Source organism: Nicotiana tabacum, chromosome 22 (genome assembly GCF_000715075.1).
Source record: "Nicotiana tabacum cultivar K326 chromosome 22, ASM71507v2, whole genome shotgun sequence".
Taxonomy (NCBI): Eukaryota; Viridiplantae; Streptophyta; class Magnoliopsida; order Solanales; family Solanaceae; genus Nicotiana; species Nicotiana tabacum.
Window position 1 is genome coordinate 130110512 of NC_134101.1, and position 22171 is coordinate 130132682.

General features: G+C 35.0%; 1 protein-coding gene and 1 pseudogene across 5 annotated transcripts; both read left to right on the forward strand.

The window, feature by feature from the left end:
* Positions 1-1453: 1453 nt before the first annotated feature.
* LOC107766582 (uncharacterized) lies at positions 1454-15702 on the forward strand. Of its 5 annotated transcripts, none has more exons than XM_075244442.1 (17): positions 1455-1753; positions 1920-1962; positions 3243-3364; positions 3921-4028; positions 4214-4358; positions 4438-4529; positions 5323-5416; positions 5530-6064; positions 9351-9508; positions 9694-10025; positions 10859-11026; positions 12865-13155; positions 13252-13668; positions 13788-13832; positions 13917-14002; positions 14823-14913; positions 15111-15702. In XM_075244442.1, exons 1-17 carry the CDS (start codon positions 1574-1576, stop codon positions 15189-15191), a joined length of 2988 nt encoding a protein of 995 aa, XP_075100543.1. In that variant the 5' UTR covers positions 1455-1573; the 3' UTR covers positions 15192-15702. The 5 variants fall into 5 exon arrangements, with proteins under 5 accessions (XP_075100547.1, XP_075100543.1, XP_075100544.1 ...); XM_075244443.1 differs by having other exon boundaries at positions 9366-9508; XM_075244445.1 differs by having other exon boundaries at positions 3273-3364.
* A 2484-nt stretch (positions 15703-18186) lies between these two features.
* On the forward strand, positions 18187-19775 carry LOC107766583 (protein JINGUBANG-like; annotated as a pseudogene).
* The last annotated feature ends 2396 nt before the right edge of the window (positions 19776-22171 follow it).

A 22171-nucleotide genomic window follows, 5' to 3' on the forward strand; every position in this document is an offset into this window, starting at 1 on the left:
CCCCTGTGTTGTGCGCGCCGATCGGAAAAAACAGTATATTCCTCAAAACAAATCCCACAATTAACATTATCAGAATCCAAACACTTAGTTTCTTCTTTCTCCAATATTAGCGTATCTATAGCTTTCAAACAACAACAAAGAAGAAGGGAGAAGAAAGAAAATAAGAAAAAGAGAGGAAGAAGGAAGTGGAAGTAGTGTCTGAAGTTTGCTCAAATCGTGTATACATTAAAAAATTTAAGAGAAAGCAACGTCCGATGGAATTGGAGAAATTGGGATCGGAGAGAATGTAGGTGATATGGGTGAGAGGAATTTTGAGATTGAGCATCGTGTTTTCAGGGAATGGGGAAGAGAATGACATGTATCAAAGTAGAGAGAGAAAGAAAATAGTATAACTGAATAGCATATTTAGTGGCTTAGACCATCTCTGCACCATTTCTTGCACCAAATTTGGATTTGGTGCAAGAAATGGTATTTGTTTTGCTCCAATGCAACACTAAATCTTGCATCATTATAGAGTATGAATAGTGTTACACCAAATTTGGTGCAACACTTTTCCTCACTCCAAATTTGGTTTATTATTATTTTATTCAATCTTTTTTTATTTTTTTGGACTTTTAATTTATCATATATTGTGTATATAATTAATTTTTATATTAAGATCTTTATAATTTTAATTTTATATCATATTTTTTGATATATTAATTTTTGTATATATTATATTTATATAAAATTATAAGTTAATTTTATTATTATTATAATTATATGAAAAGAGATACAAAAAAAATTAAGGATAAATATGCGCACTTCGCACTTCGTAATGCATTAATCGAGCATTTATGGGAGAATAGAGGCGAAAGTTAAATATTTATGTGGTACTTAAATTAAATTTGACTACGATGTAATATTTATTTAATTATATTTTATCAATAATTTCACTTTTAGTTGATTTTTCCTTTAAAATAATTTTGTAATAAATGATTATATAAGTGGTGAATGTGAATTATATATAATGAATATGGAAAAAAGAAAAAAGAAAAAAGATAATATTAATTTGAAGGAAATAAAAAATGAAAAGTAAATAGAAGATAATAATATAATATAGAAGAGAGAGAAGATTTGGCGTAAAAAGTGGTGTAATGGTTGGCGTAAATTTGGTGTTACACCATTTTGGTGTAGGGTTGGAGATGGCCTTAGAAGTAGGAGTTAACCAAAATTAGATATTTTGCTATAAACATTAAAAGGTATTTATAGAATATAATTTTTTTCAATAATATTTATTTAAAATAAATAAATAAGGTGTTAACCTTGGTAAAAATTCCAATTTAAAATTCTTTCAATTCGTGCTTATATTCGGAGGGACTAAATAGGAGAGACAATTGGGCCTACTCAATCGGATCTCTCAAAGCCCATACCCTGGAGGCTCATTTACACCACACCAAGAAGGCAAGAATTCCCGCTCGTTTCTAAACCCGCAGAAATCCATAACTTCAAAAAACACACACACATCAGAAACACACTCGCCGCGTGTATACATCTCTACACACATGTAAGTGTAGTTGCGGCAGAGAAGAAGATGATGACGACGAAGGTGTTCAATGGAGCGAGTGTGTTCATGTCGCGGAATCTCGTCCCGCCGGAGCAATTCGACGCGCTTCACGACGCGCTCAAGCACAACGGAGCTCAAGTCTTTCTCTGTTGCGACCCCTCCCGAAATTCTTCCACTGATTACCACGTCATTTCTTCTCCGCATCATGTATGTATTTCTAAATCATATATTTCAGTTGCTTCTATTTGAATTATGTTAATGTTTATTTGCGAATTATCTCATCATTTTTAGTGAATTTTGGTTCGAAACTTATTACTCCGTCTCCTGAGCCATTGGTTCTGCCATAATTTCAATTTTTATATGCTATTTGCAGGAGAAGTTTGGGGATCTTCAAGCTAAGGGCTGCAACTTGATAGGTAATTTCTGTTTCGACTCTACTTTACTGATTTGTCCTTGGATTTTGATTGGTGGAGGTTAGTATAGATTCAGATTGAAGATTATCTGGATAGTTTATATGGGAATTTTGTTTACTATTGTCATTATAACGTCACAATTTGATCCTATTGGATTGACGAAGTTGATTTTTTTGTGTCTTCATTTCTGGTGTTAGCCCTAATTTTTGGTAGAGTGGTAGTTTGCACCTTAAACTTAGGGGTTTAGTCTTCTATATATCACATTTGGTCTCATGTTCAATTTCCAAAGGGGTAATATTTTTGCAAGCATGGAGATCTAGTTCCACTATCAACTAATGGCGAATGAAATATTAAAGTAAAAAAATAAAATAAGAATATATGGTGATACACTGCTTTTGGCTAGAAACCATGTGTTATTAATTCATGATATTGAAAATAATTATGCTTTCTTGTTTATTAAAATCCTGGATACCAAATTTTTTCTGCTTCATGATTATAACTATCTTCCCCTTTCAAGCATTACGTAAACCTTAGTCCACAAGGTTCAAGATGTGTTTACTGTTTGATGTATATAGCCAAGATACACTATTGGTTTCTTAAATGTGAAGCTAGCTCATTTCTACAAAATTTATTTTACTGTTTCGTGTTCCTATTCCTGCTTCTAGAGTTGAGTAGATTGTAGGCTTCTCTAATAACAGTAATCATAGGCAAAGAGACAAGGGAAACTAACATCGCATTTTGGTGGAAAAAGCTTTATCTGTAGCACACAACTAAAGTTTTGGGGTAAAATTTAAGCTGTCTGTATTTACAAGTTCAAATCATATTCTCCCCTCTTATAGTGACTTCTTTATTCATGACCATGATTGAGACTCCTATTACACAAAATATTCAGAACATAAATTTTAGCTAAGCCAATTGTCAGAACTAAAAAAGCACTATTTACTTTGTAATATAGATTTTAGCTAAGCCAAGTGTCAGAACTATAAAAGCATGTATTACCGCCTGTCCATCTGTAGTGGTCTGGTATAATTTACTTGGTTTGATTACTAAATCTAAAAAAATAATTTTACTAGATTGATTGTAATTTTTGAACTCTAAAAAAGACAAATTCAAGAAAAAAGAGGCCCTGTGCAGTCATCCTTTAAATGCTTCCAAACATCTTTCTCTTATCCTGTCGACAACCAGTTAGTATTTACTTTTGGGTTAGCAATTGGGATACTGGTCTTGATTTTTTTAATTCAACTTTTGGCGTGCTGATATTGATATCCATTTCTGGTCACAAGGTCCTCAGTGCGTGCTTTCTTGTGCTAAAGAACAGAGGCCACTACCTCAGCAGGGGTTTACTTGTTGCCTTGCAATGGATGGGGTCAAGATCCTGGCATCTGGTTTTGAGATGGATGAAAAGGTACCCGTCTCTATCTTAAATCTTGATGATTTTTCTACATATGTGGAATTTAAATGAAGAAGGATGGGGACAGTACCTTAAGGATTAACAAGCAATTATGTATAGCATTAAAAAACTCCTACTTATTCAGGTTCCATTTACTTTCATTGACAACATTTGCATGCTCAGAACTCATACATTAAGAATAATATTAGTTTCTCTGTAAATGTTTATATATTTAAACATTTGTGAGAATATTGGGTAAACATGTCTTTTGTGAGGGGCGTAGTGCAATTATTTGTACTGTCACTAAAACATAAGAGCCTGTGCTTTTGCTTGCGCCAATATACTGACATACACTTCGTTTCGCGTTATTCTCCTGTATGACTGTGTCTTTGCAATGCTTTTGTCTTCAAGCTAAAGGCTCAAGTACTCCTGAAAACATCATTTTAATACTGAACCATAAGAGGTGGGTTACCGCAAATTATTCTATATAGTGGTAGCACTGGTTTTCGCTTGAGCTCATTATTATATTTAATGATTTGTTCGACCCCTTGTAATTGTATATATTCTGTAGGTTGAACTTGGAAAGTTGGTGAGTGCTATGGGAGGGGTCCTGCATACTAAAGCTTCATTGGATGTGAGCTTTGTTATTGTGAAGAATGTTTTGGCTGCAAAGTACAAGGTCTTTTATTATTTGGTTCTCCTATTCCTCTTTTGATCGTAAGTTTAAAACAAGTTCCACGGGCTGCATTGGAACACCCCTACACCCAAAAAAAAGAAGGAGAAGAAGTCAAAATATTTAGTGGTACTGCTAGAACTCAGTTTTCTTTTCTTTTCTTTTTCCTTATATCTTTTTCTCATGTGCAGTGGGCTGTAAACAAACTAAAGAAACCAATTGTCACTATTAATTGGCTTCAGCAATGCTGGAAAGAACACCGTCTTGTTCCTCAGGAGTCATTCAAAGTCCTTCCTTTTTCTGGGTTGACAATTTGTGTCACCAGAATTCCTATAGGTTGACAACCTATATCTCATTATAATTCAAACTCTTTTAATATTCGTCTTTCTCTAATGCACTTGTTTTTATATCTCAGATGAGCGGAGGGAGATGGAAAAGATTATCTTGCAAAATGGCGGAAAATACTCTCCTGAGCTGACCAGAAAGTGCTCACATTTAATTTGCAATATATCCTTTTTGTAATCCTTCTGCAAAAGGAATTTGTTTTGTAGATATATGTATTGTAAACTTTACCAAATTTACAGATCAGGATAAGAAAACAACAAAATGAGGACCAATGATAGGTTATAGTTTTTTTTTGTTGAGAAGGGACACTGATGGGACGTAGTTAAGACTTAAGACGGTGCTAATAGAATAGTGCGTGTTACCTGTGCATTTATTACCTAAGCTCAGTAAGCCAATATATGAACTTATAAATCAAGATTGAGAGAAGCTTTGTATCAAGTAATGTGGTCAAGTAAAACATACATGTGAGGTAGTATACAGATATCAGAACAGTTTCTATGTAGGTCAGGTTTTACTGATAAGCTAATAGTAAATACAGACTATCGTTAAAGTGCTCATCATGGTGTCATTGGGGGTCTAAGAATGTCATACATAGGAAAAAGGCAGAGCAAATGTGTGTGACTGTCACACTGCATCAACCTTATCCCAGATTTTGTGACAATCAGGAAGTTGTTCTAGCCTCTTGGGGAGATGTTGTAGTCCTATGATCCAACTCCCTCCGAAATGTTTGTCTCTCTTTAGTATGTTTAAGCCTGAATTGTTCAAGTTATCAAAAAAAAAAAGTCTGAATTGTTCAAGCTCCACGGTCAAGGTTTATTTTCAGTTATTACACTATGTTGCTTCCTGTTGTCATGTACACCTGTATGGTATTTAGAGCATTCAGAAGTCACGCATTCTTTGATCATTTGGTATTTGCACAAGCATTATTATAGTTCGTTTCCTTGACAGTTAATAAGCTCCAGAAGGTGAGAAATACAAGGTTGCCAAAAGATGGGGTCACATACATACTGTTACTAAGAGGTGGTTTGACCAATCTGTTGCAAGAAGAGGTAATATTTCTGGGGGATAGCTGCATTTTCCAGTTCCATCTGAAGTTTTCAACTAGCTAAGGAAATTTTTGGTGCAGCTTCTGACCTTTTCCCTTCTTTTTTGGGATGAATAGCATGTCTTGATGAGGAATCATATCCTGTTCAGGCTGGTTCTCCAAATACTATGACCACCTTAAGAATGACAAATCAACATAGCCTGGAAAAGGGCATTAGAAACCTACAAGGGTTGTCCTACTTGGCTACGCCATCAAATGCAGAACCTGTTTTGTGCAGTGGAGCGTCTGATTCATATGTGGAAGCTACCCTCTCACAAGATATGCCTGATACTCCTGTGCTTACAAAGAAGGAGGTGAATTTAGCACCTGCTGAGAACCCAAAAAGTGATTACAGTGCTCCTGTCTCTACAAAGAATGAGCAGAGTGGAGCACCTATAGAGCAGGAACAGAATGACTGTGATGGTGGTGTTGCTGATGACACTCAAGCAGACGACAATGATTTTTATTTGGCAGATTGCAGAATACTAATCGTTGGTTTTAATGCATCTGAAATGCGAAAACTTGTCAACCTTGTCCGAAAAGGTGGTGGCTCTCGTTACATGTCTTTTGGTGAAAAGTTGACACACATAATAGCTGGAAATCCATCAGAGAAGTAAGTTTTAGTATGTTTGCAATCGTTTCATGAATGCACTACTTTTACACTTTCTTAAAGTAGTGAATATTTGGATGACCAGTGGACCATGTATTGCATGGAAATATTTTAGCAAATGATCTAATATGTGGTTAGAGCTTCAGGCCCTAAAATAGATTGATTTGAACATTATGCGGCGTGTGTTTCAGTATTTAGCTTTGAATTTGAGATAAGAGAAAAAAGAAGGTCTAATACTGTTCATTGACTTGAATGATTAACTATGTAATAGAGCTGCTTCTTTTTAGGAGCCTTAGGCTACGCACCATATGGTAGGTAACTGTTCTGTATGCCTAACAAGGAAGTAATTATTCCATAATTAAATACAAAATATCCTGGGGTAACCTATAAATATTCTATAATATTTTCCTTACAAGTTCAATGAATCTAGACATGTTTGAATCCAGACGCATATTCTCTAACATTCAATACGCTCCCTCAAACTTAAAGTGGGAAAACCAATTTGAGTTTACTTATTTTGAAAACATAGAAAATTACTGCTGGAATCTTTGTGGAAAAACTGCTGCAAGAACAATGGGGAGAAGGATGTATGTTGTCACTTGAATGGTCGCTCTAAAGAGAGGAGAAGCTTTCGGTTATTGGAAGAAAAAAGGAGTAGCACCTGCTGTGGAAAGAAAAGAGGTATGGCTCTGGTTGCTAAAGAGATGAGACTGTTAGTCTCTGAAAGAAGAGGGAGGAGCAGTGTCGGTTGCCGCAGAGAAGAGGGTGCTGATCGCCGAAGAGGGGAACGCCATTGATTGCCATAGAGATGAATGGGTCAAGTCGCTGAAGAAGAGTGGAGTTGCATCGGATACCAGAAGAAAAGTAGTAGCTAGCTGTGCCAGTAGCTGAAAGAAGAGAAGAGGTCGACAGTCGCCGAATAGACGAGTAACCGTTTGCCTGAAAAAGAGCGACACCGGTTTCTGAAAAAAGGAGTGGTTTTAGTTGCTAGAAAAATTAGTGGTCGCTTGCCAAAAAAAGGGAATAGGATGAGAGAAACCAATAGCCAAGTAGGCAACATAATCTCGCGCAGTAGTCGACTAAAGCTATTTGAGCCTCTACCAAGATTGTAGAGGCTCTGATTCAATGAAAAAGAAGAAGAAGATAAAATACTTATTCGGCTTATATGATTAACAATATTCAAAGGGGGCGTCTTATATAGGAGCCTTAAGCTACATATTATATGGTAGGTAATCATTCTCTATGACCAATAGGAAACTAATTATTTTATAAGTAAATAATGAATATCCTAGCGTATCTATAGAATATTCAGGAATATTGAATATCCTAACGTCTCTATATAATATTCTGGCGAGAAGATTTCCTCTGGAAGGATAAGTGGATTGGAAATGAGCCTTTGAAGGACTTGTTTCCAGATTTATTTTTATTGGCAGCAAAATTTCAGCTTCTTTGGAAGAAAACAGAGAGAATGGTACTGGAACATCAACTTCAGAAGGAATCTCAATGACTGGGAGGTTAACTCGGCTGCTGATATATGCTACCATTATAAGCACATTTCAACTTCTTACTAACTTGGAAGCTAGAATCAGATGGCTGCCCAACAACAAAGATTTGTTCAGTGTCCTCTTGCTACAGAGATCTCACAAGAGAAGTGAACCTAGAAAGGCCTTGGCCTTGAAAACAATTCTGGAATAGTAATTCCCCTCTAAAGGTTGCCTATTTCACTTGGATTATGAGCAACGAAGCTTGTCCTACTCATGAAAATTTAGAAAAAAAAGAGCTGGTCATATGCAGTGAGTGCTTTCCTATCTGGGAAGTAATCTGAGAGCATTTGTCATTTGTTTTTGCACTGCCAAGTTACATCCCAACTGTGGCAGCTCTTCATGAACATTGTTGGTCTGCAGTGTATCATGTCTAGATCAACAACATAGGTGGTGGAACACGGTACTGGCATGCATTTGGTGGACTATTTTGACAGAAAGGAATAAAAGATGTTCTGATGCGGATTCTATACAACGACAACAACAAAAAACCCATTTTGATCCCATAAATGGGGTCCGGGGAGGGTAGTGTGTACGCAGACCTTACCCCTACCTCATAGAGATAGAGAGGCTGTTTCCGATAGACCCTCGGCTCAAGGAACAGTAGAGATAAAGCAACCAAGTAGCACATAATAGTAGCAACAATATAACATGGTAACGGGCACGAATGCCAGAGCATGTAATAATAAAGAATCATAAATAGGAAATTACGAAAATAGTCCTAGTACTACTGGTCAGCCTAGGAGGAACACACTACTATATATCAACCTATAATCCTAATCCTCGACCTCTACATCTTCTTATCGTGGGTCATATCCTCTGTAAGCTGAAGCAATGACATGTCCTGCCTAATTACCTCTCTCCAATACTTCTTAGGCCAACCCCTTCCCTTCCTCAGACCCGCCATGGACAGCAAAAGCCTCAGACACTTTGCGGATTCTATCATTAAGATAAATCCTAAAAATGTATTTTTTTTCCACATGGTGTAGACTGGAACATGTAGATGATGCTGAATCAGTCTTACAGATGCTAGAAGCCCTAAAGGATAGAGTTTAGTTTAGAAAAGGCATGGTTTTGCTGTTTTTGCTTATGTAGATAGTGTACAGCTGTAACAGCACATTCTTTGTCCTTTAGTTTCTATAATATTACCTTACCTTTTCGAAGAACAAATATTCTATAACATTTCCCCTACAACTTCAATGAACCTAGACATGGTTGAATCCACACACATATGCTCTAACATTCAGCAGAATCATATTCTACTTGCCCATCACTTAACTATAACTGTATCAAACTTATACGTGAGTGCTCTTATTTGACCAAAATCAGGCAAACTAGGTTTTTTGACTATGCAATTAAATAGATGAAAAATTTCTTGTTCCATTCAGATCTACTCCTGACTTTGGACCTTCATGATCATCGGCTTAGAGCCTTAGACAAGTAAACAGGGTTTACCTGACATTATAATTTATACCTTATCGAAAGAAAACCACAAACATTAAGGGGCTGAGTGAAAAGAAAAAAGAAAATCTAGTGTGTATAATAATGTTAATCATCGGATGAGTCATTGTCAGTTGGTCTATACTTCTATTTGTCTTGATATGAGGTCCTTATCAGCTAAGGTGATCTGTATGTGCATCTTATGAATATCCACCAGCACGTATATTTATCTGTGTGCAATGCCTTGCAAGTATATTCTGTTATAATTGTTGTGCAGTTAAACTCTTAGTCTCACTTATTGTGTAAAGACTATTATCTTGCAGTGAAATCAAAGAATTAAGAAATCTTGCGGCTTTGGGTGTCGTTCATGTGGTAAAATCAGAATGGCTGCAGGATTGTGACCGTGAGAAGAAAGAAGTTCCTGTTCTAAGGAAGCATATTGCTTATGATTTACTTCTTCCGAAAGGTCTAATAACCATTTTGACTTTTCAGTTAATCAAATATTTTACATTGTACAAGTTGCTAGGCAGCTATTTGTACAGCACTAATGACCTACTTTCATCTCATACAAAAAGACATACACTCATCTAAATATTACATGCTGTACCTTCTTCACAAGCTTATTCCCACTTTCTGTATTTTGGTCGCTAGATCCTATTCACTGTAGTAACGGAGCTGGAACCAGCACGAGTATGAAAAGACAAGGAAAATCCTATGGGCATACTATATCTTCAGATGAACATGCATGGAGAGGCACAGATTCTGGATGTGCAATGCCATCAGACAAAAACAAAGAACTAGAAAATATGAATGACATTAGAACTTCTTTGAGAGAGAATGGGGTTCAACATCAGCCATATTCTTCTAATCACAAAGATGAGAAGCTACTGAATGAATCTGGTTGTGCTGTTAATGGTAGAAAGCCATCTAGTGTGTTCGAGGGAAGGCGGTTTTGCTTTTCAGCTTCATTTCCCGTTGATCGGGTGGGTTTTCTCAGATTTCTCATAATGTAGCTGAGTTTTAAGTCCTCGATGATATGTTTCTTTTCCTGTTTCACATAGAATACATATCTCTGAAATTACCCAAAGTTATCCTTGGTTTTCTGAATTCTCAAAAATTATTAGCTAGATTTGTGGATGTGACTATGCAGGAGCGCAAACTGCAAGCTCATTTGAAGTTCATTCCCTAAAACAAGTGATTCATTTTAGTTGGTATTTTGTTGAACCCTAAAAAAATGTGAACAAAAGAATTCTTGGGTTCTTCATCTAAAGTGCGAACGATTATCTGATGGAAAGGCTAGTTAGTGGATAGGACTGGAAATTGCAATTCCATATAGGCAATTAAATTCTAAAAATTGTCTGGGAGCTTGACATTGCTGGACATTTATATTTTAGTGGTAAGAAACATAACCTTCTGGATGTATTTGACAGTGGCTTTTAGCTTGTAACTTGTATAAAAACGATGAACACAAATAGTCCAGTTGACAGGCTTCATGGAATTTGTAACCTTACCTCTCGATTTTAATGTCTACTCATTTATTCTGGTTCTCATACAAGGAATATAATTCCGTTGAGTACCTACTTTGCCCAGCAGTGCTTATTCTGTACTATTGTTGAATGGTTCATTCTCTGGAAATGTATGCATTTATCATCATTTAACTAGTTAGGCGTCTAGGTTTATCCGAGAGTGTTTAGTTGTGTATTCTGAGATTTATGGCCTTTAAGCTTTTCATCATCTCTCTAGTTCCATTTAATCTTTCATTTTTTGCTATAATAAGTTATCTAATTTGATATTATTGTTTTCATAATCTGTTCAGAGAGCTGAAATTGTTGAGTGGGTTAGTCAAGGGGGAGGAGTGGTGGTGGAAGATCAAACTGAAACAAATGTGCATTTCACTGTCGAGTGTCATGGTACGTTGTGCTCCGAGAAAGATGGTGCTGCGGCTACTTTTGTATCAAGTCACTGGATTAAGTCTTGTCTGGAGGTACTTGAATGTGTGCCTCTCAAGATCTTTTCTTGTTACATTTTTTTCTTTTCCTAATGTTTTTATAAGCTTCCGCAGTTTTTGGTGTTTGTGGAATGAGAGGAATAATAGATGTTTTGATGGAATCTCAACTCCAAATCACTCTCTCAAAGCTAGATGCCTACTCAATCTTTTTTGCTGGTCTAAGAAAATTTTTGAATTTTGTTTGTTCCCTTGTCTTAGATTGACACACTGTAAAGGGGCTAGCTTTCTTTTATTTATGCATCTCAACTTTTGTATCTATGCATCTTCTTGATGCTTTTGGTGATATAACACCTTACTTCATCCAAAAAAAAAAAACCTTCCGCAGTTTAGCATTTTCACGACCAAAAAACAGTATGACTTAACAATCTGCAAACTATATTTTTTCCCCAAGCACTCTGTTCAATTTATTGAACTTCCTATGCTCTACTTAAATGTTCTAGTTATTAACCTTGGACGTTAATTTACTTGCATGTATCTTCTGAATTGCGTACAAGCCTATTTTCTATATTCCTTGAGAATGGAGCTTATTAGGATGCTTTGAAGATAGATTTAGTTCTGAACCGAAGATCAAAATGAACTGTATATTTTTGTTTCACTTCTAGTATAAAGAAGCTCTCGTAGAAGATGTAGAGTCTATAGTGGAGATTATTGGGGCCTTGTAACTACCACAAGACTAGGTTTTTGCTCTTTTTGGGGGTCTTGTAGCTTCTGTAATCTCTTAGCACAATCTTTGTGATAAGGGTTACTTTACCTTATATATAAGCTCCCAAATAGGCCTCCTCCCATTCTTCCATAAAACCTTGTTAAATTCAGAAGAAAAGAGCAAAATTTCAGATTGCACGCTCCTTTTGAGTTATGTGATTGCAATAAGCTTGTTATGCTAAATTTTAGATGCTGCACATTTACTGGAATCACAATAACTTGTTGATGCAATTGCATTAATGCTTTGATTTGAACGATTTCAGTTAGGTTGGACAGAACTTGCATAGGAGAGTCCAAATGATGAGTCGTTTGAACCACTAGAGACTAAATTTCTAGGTTTTTAATGTTCCTTCAGTTTTCATGTCCAGATTCCTCATAAAGTGAGTTGTGCATCTCTGCGATTGGTCATGATTCTCTTAATAGAGTATGTGGCTTTTCACTCTAATTTCAAATTTTTCTTTATTTGTTCTGTGTTGCCGTTCGCCATTTGACTTCAAAAGCTTCTTTGTTTCTATTACACTCAATTAATGACCATCCCTTCCTACTTTCATCATCTAAACAAGCATGGCAATTTGCATGAGGTACACACAAAATGCTAAATTTCTAGCAAAGCTTAAGTTGGGGCTTGAATAAACATATTTAAAATCGACTCATCAAGTTATGACCGACTCCCATTAGAGAATATATTGATATGCTATCTATAATTTCAAATTGCTAACAGAGAAAATGTTCTTCAATTCACATGAAATATGTGTGTTTTAATTTCTAATTTCTAAGTATTATAATGCAATAATGATGATCTAACTGATATTTATTGTTGAATTGGTTTAACTTTATTTTTATTTATTTATGTCTTTTTCATGATCGTGCCTGTTGCCTTTTTAAAAGTCTGCAAGTCCTTCAGATACTCCTTTGAACCTGAGGGTGGGGAGTGGTAGGATGATTGGTCCTTTTCTGTTTAACTTGAGATGCTAAGTTATATCTGCGTAATTCATTGTAAAAGTAGCAGAGTGATTAATATAAACCCTGCAGTTTCTCCTCTCTTTTGTACTCACTGATTTCTTGCATATTCCAACTGAGGCTAATGAAAACCGAATATTGTTTCTATGAAGGATGGATGCTTGCTGGATGTTGGTAGTCACATCCTCTATTCTCCACTTCCATGCCGAGTTCCTTTCCCTGCATTCCAGAGTTTTCGCTTCTGTGTTTCGCAGTATGATGAGAAAGAAAGACAGTTGCTGAGAAATTTGTGTTTTACAATTGGAGCCAAATTTGCTGAGAAATTGACTAAAAGGGTCACACATTTGTTGTGTAAATTTATCAGTGGCCCTAAATATGAGGTTGCATGTAAGTGGGGAATACAACCAGTCACTTGTGAGTGGATTTATGAGTGTATCAAGCTGGTTAGTGCAGTCCTTGCCTTCTAGATATTTGTATTCCTTTCTTCTTCCCCATTCTTATAGCTTCATGGTAGCTTCTTGATGGTTGTTTTGGAGCAGAACAAAATTGTTTCTCCAGATCCATTTTATCCTAAGGAAGTCACTTCTGAAGATCGAGAAGCTGGGGTATGCACAACAAGCCAGTTTCCCACACAAGCTGTTAGGATGACATCTGGTGATACCTCTTCCCAGCCTCAAAGCCAGCCCCAAGAACTCATAAATCTGAGAACTGAAGCTTTTGCTGGTAGAAGTATTGCAAATGAAGAAATGAAGCATTCAAGTAGATGGAATAAGAAGGCAAGGCTCATGGTGGTTGAAGAAACCAATTGTTCATTGACCTGCGTATCAAATGAAAATAATGCATTCTGCGGGACAAATCCCCCAGAAAAGAACATGATAGGAAGTACTAAAGAAGGTTCTTCTGCAGTTCCTGATGTAGCTGCTGCTATAGAGGATTTATTGGAGCAAACAAGCAAGGTAATTTATGAGAAGCAAGTATCTTTAGTCTTTTTTTTTTTTTTTTTTTTTTTTTTTTTGCGTTGTGGAAGTCTGGCTCTTGATTCTTGAATAATGTTTTCAATGGCTTCTGACATTAGATCCACGATCAAAAGTCTCCATCAAGAATCGAGTGTGATAAAGAAGTATCCTTTTTTAAAATGCTTTCTTCTTACTTTTTATTTTACTCTTGACTTATGTAAAGTTTGAGTCCTTTGACTCTCAAGCAGCTTTTTACATCTGGTTGTAACATTCTTGCTCAAGGTCATGGAGATCATCATACTACTCTTGGATTGTCTAACGACTGGACGAACAGGTGACTAATTTTCCATGCTTTTGGTCAAGTTTGGTGCCGTCTGATGTCTTTGCTCTTCACTTTCTCATCTTACTGCTGCTGCAGTTGGCACTCATCACCTTTTGCTCTTCACCTGAGAATCTGACAAATTATGGAGGCTAGAAATAAGTTACAATTGGACAGTCGTATTAGAAATGTCCCACATTCTTAATGTAATGTATTTGATAAGTTGATAGCTAATACCTCCACTAACTAATGCATTTTCATTCTCTTAATACGGTTGGCTGTTTAGAAAATGGAAATTCCTTGGTTAGTGCTATTACCTACCAGGATTTCAAATACATTTACTTTGAGCAATAGCGGCATACCATCTATTGATTTTTAAGACATGGAACTTACACTATGTATGTTGGCTGACATGGGAAAATGTTGGAAGTTCAATTTGAGAACCCAATCAAATGTATGCTGGCCTACATTACGCAATGGTAAGTCCTGTCCCAGGACCACTAAGCTAAGCCAGCCCAAATAGTCTGGTGTTAGGGTTTACAGGCTAAGATTGGGATTAAAAGAAAATGAAGTAGAAAGCCTGACCAGCAACATCTAGGCACTAGGCAATAAAAGATGAACCATCAATCTAGGAAGTGCAGTCTGTTGGCGAACAGTTACATTTTTGTCATACGCATTCTCATCCAACAGTTAGTATAGATTTCTGAAGTATCCTTCATAATGCTCTATCTCTGGTTCTGAATGTGATGGTTTAGCGTAGATTTTTTTGATTTGCATAGCCATGTATCTATCTCTTTTTGATTGAGAGCTCAGTGCTATTACTTTTCCCCTTCAGGTTTGAGAAAAAAGATGATTCCCACGGTCATTCCGGAGATGCAACTGCAAATGTGTATGATCACTTTAGTGAAACACAGACAGACTCTCAGGTTTGAGATTTTGTCATTTCAAACTGTTAGAGCTGCTCTTCTTATCTGAACTTTTATTCTCTTTTAGATATTGGCGACTTTAGATCTGTGTTTTAGTTTTCATATATTGTTCATTTTATTCTTTTTATTACTATGATTTCGACGACTTCATTTTTTTTACATCATATCACATTGTAACTATGCGTTCTTCTATGCAGGTTGTTGGATATGCAGAAGACTTGTCTGGCAGACAAATGATTATCGATAGAGTACGAACAAGGAGTTCTGGCTTGACTTGACACGGGATTACAGCGTCTTTTGCTGCTTAGATCACTTACAAGTCTTCTTTATGAGTTGATATTCTGAGCTCTGCCCGCTGTAGAAATACAGCACAGTACAATTCAGAAAGGGGTGACTGATGACTTAAAGCCGGCACAGTGGTAGTCAATCTTCTCTAGCTCTAAGCTAAGCTTTTCAATCACACAAGACAAAGGAAAAATCTTCTCAGCGCCAAACCAGGATGGTTCTTGACCTTTCCAGCTTTAGAATTCTGCTTCATGAGTGCACTAAGCGAAAGTATTCTTTGCTAGACGTTGAGGCTTTTTAAAAAAAAAAATGTACGTGTATTTCGTGTACGAAATCTACAAGGCAATGTAATTAGGCAAAGTAATGATTTGAAACTTTTATTTTTCAAAATAGTGCTATCTATTTTCTCATTGTAAAGAACCAAGAAGGCAAATGTATCTCAGAGGTTTATATGTTGTTCGGCATGAAATGTAGGAAGTTATAGCTACTCCCTGAAGCTTACTATAACCCCTTCTTCAGTAATGTGAAATTGAATCTTTGAGATTTTATAAAAGTAAATGGTGTCAAACATTTGGCATCTCAAATTGAAGAGGTATCATATAAATTGGAGCGGAAGAGGTGCCTGTTTAGTTATTATCTCTCATTTGAGTTTTAGTTATGTTTTTAGTATTTACTTGAATTTTTTTGTCTTAAACAAGTTTATAATACAATTTCATTTAAAAGAGCAATGTGCATATATTTATTTATCAAAAGGAGAACAAAGTGGCCAGGAATTACGCACTTTTCTTTGGTCGGTGGACTGAAAAAGTAAGATGAACTCTCTCCGATTTCTTTCCCTCTTTTATTTTTGCATACGAAACAAAGGGGAACAACTGTATACTCTTGTGGTTACTTCTACCTTTGCCTGGTTTACAAACAAAGAAATTAAGTTATCCTCTGCATGGATGAAATAAACAGTATGCTGAATCTTGACGAATCCTCGACCAATGCATAGGCTAACTGCAAAAGCCGACCATGCAAAAAATAATAATAAAAGATGACACTTATTTTCACGAGTCTTTAAGCAAGGAGGTATTGGTAGTTCACTAGTTCACATCTTTTGTTTTCCACATCTTGTCTAAATCGTTCCTTTGTTAATTAATATAAAGCTAAGATATTAATAGTATGTTCCAAACCCCTCCTATTTCAACTGTAATCATTCACCCAAATAATCTACAGTTACCTCAATATTAATTGTATGTTCGAAAGACTGTTTAACACACAAAAAGTCAAAATTAACTATAAAGGTGTTACATTTTCGACCTTATGAGAAAAACATATGATAATTATAACATATTCAGTGAGTGAGATCTGGAAAGTGTGAAATATATGTACACCTTACCTCTGCTTGTATAACCCTCCGCTCAAGCCGTTAAGACATCTTTACCTTAATCTCCAGGGCAAGGGATTACCAAAATTGGACTGTTGGAATCCGATCCCACCAAACAATTGAGGTGGCTGGTAATCATTGGTCAACACATGACACATATAAAACAAAGAAAGCCAAAAATGTTTGGTCCAAAAAGTTCAACACAGCCTGTTTGTCTACTAAAAAGGGAAGAGGAAAACCTGGTGGTGGGTCCAATCCTTGTTTTCATCAAAACTTGTAGAGTAGTATTGTGTTAGTCCAAGTAGCCGTTGCACCACCCTAGCCTTCTTAACTACTTTACGCAATATACATATTGTACACTTCTTCATTAATTAGTACTATTGCCTTTCTTGCAAGAAATCCGTGGCCCCTGCTCCTTTTCCCCGCTCCTCTCACCCCCTACCCCAACAAATTGGAGTTAGTATGTAATATACGGGTTCATATGTTTTTACCTTTATCATGTATACAATAAGTAATCATTTGTAAATATTATGTTGAGGTTGTTATAGGAACCAACAAATATCAAATCATACCTTCGCCTATAAATAGATCCAATCCCAATTTATACATAACATACTTTCTCTTAATAAAGATAGATATTATTTTTGGCACATAATAGAACTACTCTTGAAACTTGTGGTTTAAATTTGTCATGACATTTCTATGATTCTAAGAATGTCATTAAGATTTAAAATAAAAAATAGTTTTTTTTTTTGAGTTAAGGGTCTGTCAGAGACAACATCTCTGCCCTCATAAGGTAAAGGTAGTATGTGTATATACTACCCTCCTCAGACCATACTTGTGGGATTGCACTGAAATTTTTTTTTTAATTATTATTATTATTATTATTATTATTGTAATTTGAAAAGTTTAATATTAAATATTTTTTAAATATGAAAACGTGTTTATTATTTTAGAACATACTAAAAATAGAGTCTCATATAAAATAGAACAAAGTAAGCATATTATGAAACAAAGTAAGTTTCATAACACTAGGCACTTAATTCTCATTAGAAATATTATGAAATATCCTTTACCAAGAACAAGCTAGCAAAATTTTCTAAATATTTAGAAGTGTGACGGAGTATAGAATGGTAGAGCAAATTGAGACAATTTGCATCAGTTGAATATTTGGTTTACTTGTTTCTTCCGTATGTCTATCAACAACAACAATAATAAATTCAGTGTAATCTTATAAATGAATCGGAGGAGAGTGTGTACGCAGATCTTACCTTTACCTTATAGAAACAAAGAGGTTGTTTCCGATGGACCATTGGCTCAAGGAAAACATGTATTATCTATCAATTGGCTAAAATATTTAACTTAGATTTCCGAGAACTATACAAATAATTATAATTATAATTATAAGCTGTATAGCAACTGTATAATATTTAATTTAAATCCTTATTTGCTTAATGAAAAAATGTGTTATCTAAATATCAGAAAAAAGGTAATCATAATTAGAGTAAGTTATTTCTTTAATCATGTCAGAGATTAATAGGAATTATGAAATAAGAGAAAAATAGATTAAACAAATTTATAATATTAATTTAACAAACTATTCCTCGTTTAAGAATTATTAAACAATCCGTGTCCTGTTTAAAATTTTCATACTATCGGAATCGGAATAATAACTATGGTTCTTTTCTACCCATAAAATCCATAACGTCTCTCTCTGATAAATATTTTCTTTCTATATATTACAAACTCATCGTTTCTCTAACGTCTCTCTTTATAAAATCTCCATTTCTATATTTTCTTTAGCTCCATCTTTACTATTCCTCTGACACCAACTTCTCTCTCTTTCATATACAAAATCAAAAAGTTTATGCTTCAATGGCAACAGCATCATCATATAGAACGCCATTATTATCCGAATCAAGCAGCATAATAAGCACAAGCAGCAGCAGTGAATCAGAAGAAAGCCCAGCAACTTCACAAAGATACAATGATTTCCAATTACTAAATCTCCAAATCAAGATTTCAAGAATACCAAACATTCCTTGTACAAATTTCCACTCTTACAAATCCTTAGCTGTTCTTTCAGGCCACGTCGGCACAGTTTCTTGTTTAGCTCTATGTGGTGAATTCATCCTCAGTGCTTCTCAAGGTAAAGACATAATTGTTTGGCAACAGCCTGATTTAAGACAATTTACTAAATTTGGAACAGGGGATGGTTTTGTTAAAGCACTTGTTACTGTTGGTAATAAAGTTTTTACAGCACTCAAGATAGTAGAATTCGTGTGTGGAAAGTTTCAAGAAGATCTGAGAATGTTTTTAGGCTTATTGATACACTTCCTACTACAAAAGATTATCTTGGGAAATTTATGAAACAGAGTAATTATGTTCAAACTAGGAGACATCACAAGAAATTATGGATTGAACATGCTGATAGTATTTCTTGTTTAACAGTTTGTAATGGGTATATTTATTCTGGTTCTTGGGATAAGAGTTTAAAAGTGTGGAGAATTTCTGATTTGAAGTGTTTGGAATCAATTAAAGCACATGATGATGCTATAAATGGATTGGTATGTAGTAGTAAAAATGGGGTTGTGTTTTCAGCTTCAGCAGATGGAAAGATTAAAGCTTGGGGTAAAGAAGAGAAAAGTTGTGGGGGTACACATTCACTAAAGGGAATCTTGGAGGGTCATAAAGATGTTTCTTTAAACTCTGTGGTGGTTTCTGAAGATGGGAATTTTGTATATGGAGGGGGGTCAGATGGGTATGTGATGGGGTGGGTGGGTAACAAGAATCTTGATAGTTGGAAATTAGTATGTGAAGAGAAAGCACATGGAATGGCAGTATTGTGTATGTGTTTGATAAAGGGGGAATTTTTGTGTAGTGGATCAGCTGATAAGAGTATTTGTATTTGGAAAAGGGAAATAAATGGAGGGTTATTTAGAGTTGGAGTTATAAAAGGACATGAAGGTCCAGTTAAGTGTTTACAAGCTTCACCAGTTAGTGTTGGAGGTGGATTTATGTTGTATAGTGGAAGTCTTGATAAAAGCCTTAGAGTTTGGTGGATTCCAGCTTTTTAATTGAGTTGTTGCACATCTTTTTATAACATACTTTATGCTTTGGATTCTTAAATTTTTTTCTATTCTTCTTGAATGTAATTAGGTCAAAAATTCTCCCATTAGAATATTTTAATAGATCATATGTTTGTCAATTTTTTCCATATTTACTAAACATATATTCACTTATCAAAGCTTTATCTATAATTTTAACAAAGTAAGATTGAAATAATATTCATGTAACAAAAAAAACCCGAAAACCCGACAACCCGAAAAATCTGACAAAACCAAACCTATCCAAACCGATATAGTTGCTTTGATTTGGTTTTGATAAAAACCGAACCAGCCCGGTCCATGTACACCCGCACAAGCAAGGATAGTCCTTTGTGCATAAATACTAAGAGCCCGTTTAGACATAACTTTTTTTTCTCTTTTTGTTACTTTTTTTTCGAAATCAGCGTTTGTTCATAAAATTTCCAATTTTCACTTGAAGATGCATTTTGGAATTTTTTAAAAATTTGAAAAACTCCAAAAAGCTGTTTTTCAGAACTTTTACTCAGATCACTCACAAAACTTTAAAAACAACCTAAAATTATATTCATGTCCAAACACAACTCTAATTTTCAAATAACATTTTCACCTGAATTTTTTTTCCACTTTTTTTTGGAATTTTACAATTCTTATGTCCAAACGCCCACCCACTAAGTGTTGCAATATTTCCAAATATTGAATTTCAATGTACACAAAATATTACACATTCATGCGAGAAAATATCATATTTTCAGGAATGTGATGTAGACAGTCTACCCTAATTCGATTGCATCAATATACTTAAATATTTATTCGGTCATGAATACTTACAAATACTAAACTATAATATTTGAATTTCAAATAAAAAATGGTGGTTTTATTTGTAGTTCAAGTGAATTGTTAGTTTTCAATCTACGATTTTTTTTTTACAATAATAATATACGACCTATCTCGTGTGTACCTCGATTACTTTATATCCGGGATACCTTCTATTTCAAATCTCCAAGTTTTCCATCAATTCCATTAGATGCTTTTCAACTTCGACATTAAAATATATTTTTTCAACTGCAGCTTTAAATATATATTATTTCCAACCTAGACTCAAATATACTCCAAATGTTTACTAGATGCTAGCAGACAGGTCCATGAAACATGAGGAAGCTGCTTCAAATCATGTGAGATAATCCCACCCCCACCATCATTAGTCAAATAAACTTTTTTTAGGATAATGTTTGTGTAGGAATGAACCTAAAGTCCTTAATTACTAATAATAGGGCTCTTTACTCTTTGTTTCTTTCATTGACCTATTCTATTTTCAATTTGCATATGTTGTTGCTTCTTGTCCTTTCTCTCTAAACCTATTAAGCTTATAAGAGAGGATAATCATGTATAGCTATTAGTACAAATTAAATTAAGTGTTTAGTGGTACGAATTTCCAAAATATTGTTCAACTAACCCACCAATTAATATGATTTTGTAGCATTTGCTACATTATTACGGAGAATTTAAAATTATTATTCCTTCACAATTTGATAAAATGCCTCTAAGTCTCCCTTCTGGAAAGCAACATTAGAATCCCACTTTAGGAACAAAATACGAAATAATATCTATAAATTGATCAAAAAAATTTCATGTAAGATTATGATTTTTTCTTATATCCAACATGAAGTTTTGCAACTTAAATAATAGTGTTGGAAACATTAATCGACACATTTTATGTATTTTTTAAATTTTCTTGTTCAATATAAAAATAAATAAATTGTATAGACTCCTACGATTATTTTGAAGAGTTGGTTAGTCAGTGCTCATTGAATTGGATCATGATTTCTTTTCAACTACTCTTGGTTGTACTTATGTGCATGAATTTAGTTAAAAAGCAGAGACGTGGTAAATTAACTTGACTCAAAATGTGCAACCACTCTTCATTTGCTTCATGTGTGTGCGTGTATCTTACTAAAGATTATTTGCTGTGGATTGAAATCCCAAGTCCCAACTACTTTCTATACCTCTCAAGAACTTTTAATATGACTCATGGCCGCAAGTCATTTTCTATAGAAAATATTTCGTAGTGTTATTGGTGAGTAGAAAGCAATTTTCAGAAAACATATAGAAACGATCAATAATAATAACAAATCGGAGAGTGTTTAGATAAAATTTTGAGTTTTAAAGTTAATAATAATGTCTAAGAATTAGTTGAAGGAATTTGTATGGGTCAAAATTTTGCTGAGGAAGTTGGGCGTGGAAAGATCGTAAGGTGAAAAGACTGTGTCCTGAGTTGGGCAGATAGGACGAGGTCGACCAAAGCCCACTAACGAGCAGTCATAGAGCGAGCCGTAGAGGTCGAGGTCGAATAGCGAAAGATAGAAATAACAACTAGTGTAATCTTGGAACTAGTGACAGGAATATTCTCATGGATATTCCTTTTGTTGTACTTTTTAGGGGTTTTAGAGAATACCCCTTATAAATAGAAAGAGGGAGAGAGAGAAGAAAAAAAGCACGTGAGATCGAATCTAAGAAAAAC

Bases quoted from the DNA above. Each gene is read 5' to 3' on its own strand.
- LOC107766582 (XM_075244442.1), top strand. From the start codon at position 1,574: ATGATGACGACGAAGGTGTTCAATGGAGCGAGTGTGTTCATGTCGCGG. The intron at 4,530-5,322 runs ATATCCTTTTTG...GACAGTTAATAA, and splicing joins GCTCACATTTAATTTGCAAT to GCTCCAGAAGGTGAGAAATA. The intron at 6,065-9,350 runs GTAAGTTTTAGT...TATTGTGTAAAG, and splicing joins GCTGGAAATCCATCAGAGAA to ACTATTATCTTGCAGTGAAA.